At 41.2% G+C, this 10889-nt stretch overlaps 2 protein-coding genes across 6 annotated transcripts in view; both read right to left on the bottom strand.

Moving 5' to 3' along the window:
- Nucleotides 1–2566, bottom strand: part of LOC105564872 — a 37667-nt gene extending 35101 nt beyond the window's left edge. The window contains exon 1 of the mRNA XM_012017609.1: nt 2116–2566. Coding sequence (XP_011872999.1) covers nt 2116–2220 — 105 coding nt within the window. The 5' untranslated portion in view covers nt 2221–2566. The remainder of the gene's footprint in view (nt 1–2115) is intronic.
- Nucleotides 2567–5745: 3179 nt separating this feature from the next.
- LOC105564866 (neurofilament medium polypeptide) overlaps nt 5746–10889 on the bottom strand; it is a 15337-nt gene continuing 10193 nt past the window's right edge. Inside the window, exons 7-12 of one of the 5 annotated variants that reach the window (XM_012017599.1) lie at nt 8479–8947; nt 7799–8125; nt 7573–7631; nt 7018–7190; nt 6719–6881; nt 5746–6307 (exon numbers count right to left, since the gene is read on the bottom strand). In XM_012017599.1, the coding sequence (XP_011872989.1) occupies nt 6251–6307; nt 6719–6881; nt 7018–7190; nt 7573–7631; nt 7799–8125; nt 8479–8947 (1248 nt within the window). In that variant the 3' untranslated portion in view covers nt 5746–6250. Of the gene's footprint in view, nt 6308–6718; nt 6906–7017; nt 7191–7572; nt 7632–7798; nt 8126–8478; nt 8948–9866 lie in introns of those variants that run through there. The other 4 variants (XM_012017600.1, XM_012017601.1, XM_012017602.1 and 1 more) reach the window with 4 other exon arrangements.

Below are 10889 nucleotides of genomic sequence, written 5' to 3'. Positions count from 1 at the left end.
TGCAGCCGAACCTAAGGCCCGGTTTCACCACACGTCGCTTAACTTTAATCTTAGTTTAATTCATGTTTGTCTCTTTCTAAAGTGACAGTTGGAAAGAGACAAAGAACGAATTAAACTAAGCTTAAAGTTAAGCGACGTTGGTGAAACCGGGTTTAAAACGGTTAGAGGAGAATAACGATAATCCGCCCGAGTCGAAATTTTGGCCCTATGTTGAAATTCTATTAAATAGTAGGACCAAAGACAGTTAAAGAGGTTGAACTGCAAGTACAAAATTTACTCCTACTTTAAAACTGGTAGTGTCGGAAATTCCTACTTTTGCCAATTTAACATTAAAGTAGGTCCTTTTAAGTAGGAGTTAAATTAAATGTTTAGAATTAAAGATTCAAGGGTGGAGTAAAAGAATATAATGTCATCAAAGTAGGTTATTGCTGGTCTATGAAAGGTGTATAGATTAGCTAAGTAGATGCAATTTATCCTTAAAAGTATCAAAATGGTATCAAAATTTCGACTCGGGCGTGTGGCAACGATTAAATCAACTGTTACGATTTGCAACGATTTTCTAAAGTTTATTTCGAGCCGGATAAAACTTGAAGGAATATTCTGATTTTTAATCGCATCCCCTAGGAATTACTTGAGACGTGCCTCGTCGCGTGAAACGGGGAGGCTAACGAACGATCTCGATATCCCAATTTCCGTGGTGATTGATTTTCTTTAGACCGTACAGTGAGCACGAGGGACTCGCATTACGACACGTGCTATCTGCCTGTCGAGTGTCAACTTCGGCCTTTGATACAGATTTCATTTCCGAGTCGCGAGGGATCCCGTTTGCGTTTCACTTTCGTCTCGCTCATGCTCTCGGAGTTCATTATCGTTATCCGCTTCCGCGTACCGGAGATTCGTAAATGTTCATTCACACGCCGCGGAACGAGTTTACGTCATAAAGTTAGGATGTAACAAAAACTGCTAACCAAGCAGATACGACGGAAGGTATCGCACAGTTGCGTCATGATCGAATCCGAAGATTACGTATATAATACAATAAATTTGTTTGAATTATAATAAACAATCTAATAAGTGACATTTGACCACTGGAAAATATGTTGACGTCTCAAGAGATGTTTACTCGTCGCGTATGCGACGATTAAGCTATGGTGGAAACGCTGCGATGACTCGCGATGCGTCCAATTGTCAGGCGGGAACGTTGATCGATCTTTGCGTTCAATGAAAATCCTATTCCGCCCGAGTCGTGGCAATTGATAGCTCGCGAGCGACGAGCGAAGGAAAGATGCAAGCGAGAGGGAACGTCGTTTAGAAGCGAGCGCGTACAAGCATATGGTTTCTCTTAATTTTACAATCGTAGGCAGCTTCGTGATATCGAGGCCGATCCTCTCTACCGCCGAAATGTTCGACTATCGAGAAACGTCGGACGAACGACAAGGAAGAGCCGATGAAAATAGCCATATAAAACATCGCTATATATAAACTGCTGCAAGAAATATTTGTACTACTGCTTCTGCCTCAGTCAACTTGAGATCCAGCTCGAGTGGCTTCTTGAAAACGCTCCTTCAAAATCCCTCCCCAAAAAATTAAACTCGCGATATTTCTTTCGAGATATTCATGACGATTCAACGACATTCAAAAAACCCTATATGTAGTAAACGCGCGATAAAAAAGAAATAAAGACGTAAGCAATGCCGCGAATAAAACGGAAAACGTATTCGTCAGCAGAGATTTGCGGAAAAGTGTATCTTTTCAATCCCTCTATCGCAATGTTGTGTACATTTTTGCGCACAGTGTTATTTAACGTATTTGAGCTACACCTATCACAATACACAGATTATTTGTTAAAATCTACATTTTATATAATACAATATTTCATACAGTGATATAATAAACGAGCAATTCGAAATGTCTCACAAATAGCGCCACGTTAATATACAACGGGAGAAATATATGTATTACGAAAGAGACTCGTGAGAGAGCCCTACGTTATCGCTGCTATTACACCAGTCCTATCGTACCAGTTGATAAAATTCTTGGAAATAAATATCGTAGGTGACGTATGATCCCGACGTAAAGTAAAGGGTCTAAAATAGACGATCCAGATTGACTCACCTTCTGCACGACGAGCGGCGTGCCGAAATCCTTGCCGCCTTGCAGACGGAAGCCCCAGGGGGATCCGTCGAACCTAGACAGCTTGACACTGATCAGTTGTGCCATATCACTGTCTTGCCCGAACTGCCGATCGTATGTCGAAGTAAACGGTCGTGCGAACGAACGGCGAACGATCTCGAGAAAACTGCGGCGGCTGCTGGCGAACGAGAGCCCTTAGCTCGGCTCCAGCTACCTTGGAGGTATCGCGATGCACCACTGACAATCGGGGTCGGCAACGTCCGTTTGTTGGGCCGTTTGTGTATACGTACTCTATAAAAGGGGGGTATGTGTATCGCGCTCTCTCGAGTGGAACGTGGAACGGGCACGTACGTTCCCTGAAGAACGCGCAAACCGGAGTAAAGGTATAAGAGGCGCCGAGGACGGTCAGTCGGGCAGCGGGGCCTCCTCGCCACGCGATTCGGAACGAAGAGGAGGAGTGCGAGAGCGCGGAAGGAAAGGGAAGGAACAGCAGGAGGGAGATAGCGGGAGGAAGGAGGGAAATGCGCGGCCGGGTAGAAGGCAGCTGGATGGCGGGGATAGAGAGAGGAAAAGAGACAAATTTATTGTATTCTGGCAGGAATCCTCCTCGGACAGTACCGCGAAAATGAATAGCTGAATTTCGTCAAAAGTGTACATTGAGTTTCGATCAATTTCGAAACCAGCGCCTGGATTTTCCTGGGACAGTTTCATTTTTTAATTCGAATCTCTCGGAAGAAAACGGTATATTTGAATTGAGATAAAATCATTCGGGTAAAATAAACGCAATGCCTTGAGAACGGGGAACGAAACAGAAGTCAATCATTCCTCCTTACGGTGCCAACTATTTTCCCTGGAATCTTTCTTAATATTCGACCTATGCGAATTCTTCGCGCGACGACCGCCTTCGTCGCAAAGTTACGAAGCGAAGACAATCAGATTCTGAAATAAGGTCGCGGAATAATAGTCTGCGACGGCATGCGATCGAGCGACGTCCTAAATAAAGAACCGAGGTAGTGGGCGGAGAAGAAAACCGAGCGTTCTCTCAATTAATTATATTGAAATAGTACATTGTCATTTATTATTACTCGTTACAAAATTCCCGGTACGATCCTCTTAAACGGCCGAGTGTGTCCACGGATGTCGATGCATCCGGTGCATCATGCAAGGTGCTCCTTATACCGCGGCGGTGGGAGTCAAGGGCAAGAAAGTGCAGGTAATAAGATATAATGCCAGGACGGAAAGAGGAGGACCAGATCGAAGGAAAAGGAGGAGACAAGATCGGGAATGTCGAGTTGACCATCTCGATGACCGTGACAAGAAGAGCGCGCACGCGTTTAGCGTCTCTTCCGTTCTTCTCCGCTGCTAATTACGCCACTCTGTCTGGCTTTGTTCGACGTAGTCGAAATTATTTTCAAGCAAGAGAAATGACGGGGCATCGAATTTTGACAAACGGTTAATAACTGTTGAAAGAAGAATTTTTCAATATTTTTGTCTATCGCACAAAGAATTTTATCTTACTTTACTCACAGAGATTTAACGTATAAATAATTGTGAATTAAAAATTTTAATTTTAAGTTACTTTAGAAGCTGTTTAGATAAGGTATAAAGAAAAGAGAAAGTTTTTATTTTTTTTTCAATCATCTTCTCGTCGTTACCATTTTCTTTTTAACTTGTTCTTTTGTTTTTTAAGAAAAGATGATTTTTATATATAAATTTTAGCGTAGATATATGTACTAAAATGCATATTAACGTGTAAGAAGGAATGTAATTTTTTTAAACGCATGAGCATATCGGAATCTCCTTTATCTGAATCTCGAAAATGTTCTTCCGATGTATGAGAAGAACGGGATGGACCTAAGTCATCGTCATCGATAGGTCGCGTAGGAGGTCACGAACGAAAACTCGTTAAATAAATCCTAGCGCGCCGTCACATACTTCCCATGTCATTAAGTCTCTCAGCAATCAGATGTGAATTTATCGAAATTGCGCGCCGTGGCAGCGAAAACGCGCATGAATTATGCTGGAGAAATGTCCTGTCCCCTTTATTTCTCCGTATAAAACGATTATATGAGAATTCCTTCACATGAGGCACGCAGGAAAATTATATTGCGAGCTTTTCGCCAAAAATATTTAACTGCTTTGAGTACACATTCTCATTAAAACTCAAATAAATATTCATTTCTAGGATGTCTTTGGTCTGACAGTGACCATTCCAATTTTCCAGTTATGCTTAAGCAAAGTAACTTCGTTTTTTAGCATCTTCGTAAAAGTCAGAATTGATAACGTAACAACATTATATATAAAATAAAATTATTAATAGTGTAAAATCTATACATGGAAGAACTAAAAGTCAGTTCAATCGACGTTGTTTTATATATCAGTGCAGTTTCTCTTCCAATAATAAAAAATTGTTATTAGCGTCAAATTCTATTAAAATGTTAGGTTCCAACTTTGCTAAAATTCTTAAGTATCTCTGACATTATGGTTGGTATTTTTCACTTTAATTTACCATTTTCTTTTATCTTAGATATAATATATAATGTAATAGACACGAGAAAGCAAGCAGTACTTATTACGTTTAAATACAACAGCTGAAATAAAACGCATCTTCTTAAAAATCGATATGTAACGTATCAACGTTAAACGCGCGAGTTCGAAAAATCGCAGACGGGACACCTTGATGGACGCACCCGCACTCAACGGCAACTGCATTCTGCGCCGGTGGCGGTCACGAGGGCGCGAACTAGTTCGTGAATCATGCCTAGAATGCTTTACATAAATTGCTCGGGGCCGACGTCACGATCGAGGACCCTAAACAAGCAAGAGCGAGAGGAGGACAGAGAGTCAGAAAGGAGAGGAGAGGAGAGAGAGAGAAACAGAAAGAGAGAGAGAGAAGAAGGGAAGGAGAAAACTGAAAAGAGGTTCATCGGCCAAGAAGGCAGACGTGACTCATGTCAGCTGGTCGTGTACGCATACGCGAGACGCGGATAACAGGGACCTCGGAAACCCCGGAAAGGAGAAAGTGTGCTCCGCGACTCATCCGCGGGACCGGCCGCGCGGGATTTCCGAGCGAGCGGACAATCGTGGTCATTTACTCGGAAACTTGCCTTTCTGGGTCGACTTCGATCATCGTGTGCTACGAAGATCCGGCGATCGCCGCGGTTGATCCGCGTTGAGCGAAATGATGGTCCCGCGCGTACACGCTGTACCCCACGTGGGAAGGACGGGTACCACGTGGGGCGTAGCGGTGCACAGGGCGACCGCTTCGAGAAACCAGCGGAAAGTAACGGCGATATTATCGGTTCCCGGTACGCGCATAACAAGCAGGCGTAGGCAAATGGATCCCTCAGCTTCCACTAATAACTTAATGTCCTTATTAGCGAGTGGACGCGGACGCAAGTGTCAATATAAAGTGAAATGGACGCACGCCACTTTCACGTATTTCGCTTTCTAAATCACTTTCCTTGAAAATTAATTAATTACCAGACACCACTGCGCACCTGTTAGTCACACCTGATTACTGAACATGTAGCGATTCATATACATACATATGCATATAACGGTGTTATATGTAGGAATACGTATTGTTGGTAAAAAAATTAATGCCATACGTTGTGGAGGGCGTAATGCTTGATTATTCCGGCAGGATGTAAGGTTCCTTGATTTTGCAGTTTACAATTATAGAAAAGTGTACAGTAACAAGGTAGCTGCGTTTGCGCAAATTAATTAAACATTCACCGTACTTGAAAAATTTGACGCATTTACATATTTACTGAATTAATTGATTCGAACGCGCGTGTAAATTTACAGAAAAAGGTTTGACCTCTCTGGTGTGTGCCGGCGGGGAAAATCTTTCTCGAGGCGATTTAAATACGAACATACGCGCACACACACACACGCACACGTGCTTAGAATTATTACAACCACATTGTATCTCGATGATGTACGATAACATTCTTCAGATGCGATCAACAGGCGAGATAATTACATTTCTAGTCATTTCTAGCGGTCTCCTTTCCAATTTTTCAGATATATAGATTTAACACGTCCTTGAAACACACAATTTTCGCGTACAAAGTATGATATTACATTCTGATCGTCTAATATGATCGCTGCATTAGTGGCTGACGCTTCGGGCGCTCCTGTCGTCTGCAACACTCAACGCCGGTGATTTCTGAAAATATATTAAGAAATTAGATTTTCCTTTTTCTCCCTCGGTTCATATCGAAACGATAGTAATCCCGTTAAGTTACCTACAGAAGTTTAATTCGATTGAGTTATTTTGCATTTTATTTGGAGTTATTTACTCAGAGAGATGGTATTATCCGTTTAATTTTAGTTAATTTGAAATCAGATAAGGTTTAATATTTATGGGATCTATCACAATTATATTGGGATGACAATGATTAATTGGCAGTATTTGCTACCAGCGAATTCATTAAAATATTCCCGTAAACACATTTACGAATTACGATCGCTTAAGAAACATATCGGTTGTCACGATTTCACAATTAATTATCATCACCTCCATTCAGTCTAAGCGATTTATATCGACAGCCGTGAAATATGACAAAGAGAGGCTTACAACTCTTTCGATTATATCTTCCGCCGCATTGACTTTAGCGGGTCTGGCGGGGATGCCCCTTTTCGGTTCTCGCTCCATTCTATGAATCATCTTATAAACACTTGATTTCATCAGGTAATCATAGTTTGGTAAATTCGTCTTCTCATACTTCTTGAAGTTCACTCTGTACAATCGATCGATTTAAAACCTTTCATTGGGATCGGAACAATCGTGAATACCTCTCGGAGTTGCTTCCGTCTTGTGGTACAACTTTAATTGATCTCGGAAAATCTTTATCAGAGTCGTAAAACTACTCTTACCCCATCGCTCTACCGCGTATGACCTCCGCTTGGGAGGACAACACTTCCGCTATAATCTCGTCGTTGAAGAAGTCATTCGGGCATCTCCATCTGCGGCCTTGCGTAAGTTCGAGTTGCTTAGCCTGGGGCCACAGCTCCTGCGAGTATTTTCTGCCTTTCTTGTGCACCCTTTGCTGAAAGTCGAAATGCGACAAGTTAATCGTTTCGTTCGGATTCGGATACGTTCACCATGCATCAGTCGCGTGAAAAAGAAAACGAAACTTACGAAATTCGGACTCACATATAAACTCTTTCGATATCAATGTAGAAATCGATGTATAGCAAAGAAGTAATGTAGAAACGATAAGTTCACAAAATAGGGATATCAATCGTGAAAAATGCATATAATTCGATTCATCGTGCATTCACGTAATTAACTTGTCTCGAAACGGGACGGGCTTTCATTAACATTTGACAAGTCTGCGATGTTTAAGCACGAGTGATAAAAAGGGAGAACAGTACAATTGTCATTTCAACCTAGGTGGAGAACACGAATCATTCTGTTTATCGGGGTACCTGCAGTTCCTGTATAACTTGGTCTTTTGGCGACAGTTTAGGATCTGGTTCGAAACTTCCTATAATGTAGCATTGTATCTTACAACATTGTCTCATATCTAACTCAAGCGTAATACGTCAAATATTTTAACATCGCGGAATTTGGCGATAGAGTTACATTGCGTCGTTCAGTTACAGTGTTTTCGCAAAATTCCACATAGCCAATACATAAGTATGAAATAATTACCGTGCGATGGTGCCGGACTGGGCGATTTCAGAAGCTTAGTTTCATAAGAGACGATGAATTTCTTCACTCGATTTCCTTCCTCGTCCACGCTCTTCACGGAAATCGTACCGTCCAGTTCTTTCGTCTCCGCTTCCTCTTCCTCCATTTCCCCTTCGTCATCACTAGGCTCGATCACTTGCGGCGTTGACCTTGATGACGTCTTTCGTTCCAAACACGCAATCTCCTCGATGTAATCGTAAGTCTCCGTAAATTCCTCGTCCTCCTCGTCAGTATCCTCCTGTTCCTTCAGCTCCTCCTCGTCCTCCCGCCGTGGCGCGATGTTCTCTTCTGAATAACGTGTCAAAATTAAAGCGCGTTATTAAAAAGCAAAAATTTTAATGATTCTAAGCTGGACTATATTTTTATACATTAAAATTAATCGGAATATGAAATAACTTGAAAATTTTCCTGAAAGGAAGATGTGTGAAGTACCGAGAGAAAACTTTCGTTTGAGAAAATATATTTGTTTAATTTTAATTTAGTAGAATGCGCGAATCTCATTGTTTAATTTAATACAGACGCGAAAACTGGCATCCACTCAGAACCGAAGTCGCATAGCGACGGGACTCGAAAATATGCCTAGAGAATAATCGTCAAGGTCCGCTCGGGCTATTTTGAACACGATTACGAATCTCGGTCACCTGACGACCCGCGGCGGCCACCGTTTCCGTTGCCAACGAACCGCTGCACGCCGCTAAGTTCCATGATCTTGTGCAGTTGGTCGGACACGATCCTCAAGTGATTCTCGATCTCGCTCGGTAGCTGCTTCAGAGCGAGCAACTGTCGTTGCACCGTCTCCAATTGTTGCTCGAGGCTGATCTCCGTAGATACCAGTTGCTTGATCTTCTCGTTATTGGCTTTTGCCGCCGCCGGATCTGTCGTGGAGACGCTCGAATCCTCCTCGGTCGCTATTTGCTCGTCCTGCGTTGATCTTGCCTCGCAAGATTCGGGACGATGATCCTCCTCCTTGACCCTTGGTCTTTCTTCCGCCTTGATCTCGTCGACCTCGTTGTCTCTCTTTTCCCCTTCTGCCTTTGATACGGGACGTGAATCAGATTTTCCCTCTTGCTCTGGCCTGCATGCGAGCTCCGGTGTCGCAGCTGGAGTCGTCTAAATCGTGAGAAAGATTGAAAGATTGTAAAAATATATTTGACAAGCACGTAAGGAATTTCGTCTCTGGATGACAAAAGTTTCTTAGTTCTCCAAATATTTGCAAAATTCGCGACTTTTCGGATATTATTTAAACTTTTAGGATATTATTTAAATGTTTAAGACGTTTAGAAGAGATTTTTAGACGAGAATTTTTATTTCAGAATTTTTATCTGAGCAACAAGAAATTATTGTTTACAGCAAAACGAAATGTAACACACATACAAGTCGGAAGCTACTTTATAAATTGTAGTAATTTGTAACTTGTAAAAAATAGAGAGAAAAAGAGAGCAAATTTCTAAAGATTCGTAAATCTAAAAGATATCGGGAATAATTTTACTTTCTAGAAAATGTTATCTGTATGCTAATGTCGTGCAGTAGTCTTTTAAAAAATATTATTATTTTAAATAATAAAACAATCTCTTTTTCGACATTACTTTCAGAAATAAATGGCTGTATTCAGTAAATTCAACCTGTTGACCTGTTGACAATTGTAGATATTCAAGAATTATGACCATTTTTATAAAAATACCTTTGGAAAAATACAATACCGAATATGTACTTACCTTATTAAATAAACGAAACTAGATGCCTTGTATTTAAAGTATACTATATCGAAGTGGCACTTAGGTATAATATAATGATATAGTAATATATAATTTAATTGTATATAGGGTTTTATAATATGGATCACACACAGAAAGAAAGGTAATAAACATAAAAATCAGTAATAAATATTAAATAATTAGGATAGCGATAAAAAATAAATAATACGATATTTACAGTGCGTATACATAACAAAACGAAAGATTTCAAACTTCTTTTTGTCATGTAAGAAGAACGGCTGATAGGTATATCGATACATATAAAGAAATCCAAGTACGAATAACTCATTTCAACATTTAATTAATTATATTAACATATTTCACACAATTGAGGAATCGCTAAAGGCAAAAGTTAATCACATTTTCGTTTGTGTATTGAATTGGTCACATTAGCTGCCTTTGCATTCCGATTATTCTACAGTGGATTCACTCCGGTAACACTTATTCTAGTAACAAAAAACAAAACGTACGATTATACGGAAACTCAGGGGTACATTATTTACGAGACATTTTTATACGGGTGTGAAAGAGGTCCACGATGATATCTGTAAAAGTTTCTCGAACAAATGTAGGTATATATATATAACAATAATCTGAGGTCAGTTAGAATCATTTTGGGACAAGCGATATATCTATTTAGATCAAAATACAATCACGGGTTAGACTGTATCGATTTGAATTAACAAACTGTCGCGAAATGAATTCCTAAATGAATTCAAAACTGAGTCTGCTTACTTATATTAGCATCGAAACATGTCGTAAACGTCATCAGATATTCGTTAGATAACGATGATTATACATGTACAGAAGGATAATCGAAGTACAAGGTACGAACGCGTAAACCATCAGCCTCGTGAAATCGATCCCGATCCGGTTCGTGATACCCTGATAGAGAATCGTCGGTACAAATGATAATCTTCGATTGTCACGCTCGATTTCGGGATCGATCTTCTCCTCGCATTCTCCGCCGCGCTCCGTGCTCTTCTCAGTGACCTTGAACGAGAACCAAGGCAGGCTGAAGTGCATGCTCTTGAAACCGCCCCACAGAGCGGGACTGCCGAGGGAAACGGATTCCCTCCTGGACGACCTTGACAATCTTCTGCTTCCGCGATGGAACACCTCGCTCGAGACGTAATCGCCGGTCGAGCGGAGAACACTGGACAGAACATCCTCCTCACCCCGCTCTTCTCGCTTGAACGATCTCGAGAGTCGTCTGCTACCACGATGGAAGACCTCGGCGGAAACGTAATCTTCGGCCGACTGTAGAAATTTCGAAAGTGCCTTATCATCCTCTTTGG

Source organism: Vollenhovia emeryi, unplaced genomic scaffold, assembly GCF_000949405.1.
Source record: "Vollenhovia emeryi isolate VEMERY1.0 unplaced genomic scaffold, V.emery_V1.0 DF939159.1, whole genome shotgun sequence".
NCBI lineage: Eukaryota > Metazoa > Arthropoda > Insecta > Hymenoptera > Formicidae > Vollenhovia > Vollenhovia emeryi.
The sequence above is the reverse complement of the archived record's forward strand: the minus strand, read 5'-3'. Positions and strand labels throughout refer to the sequence as shown.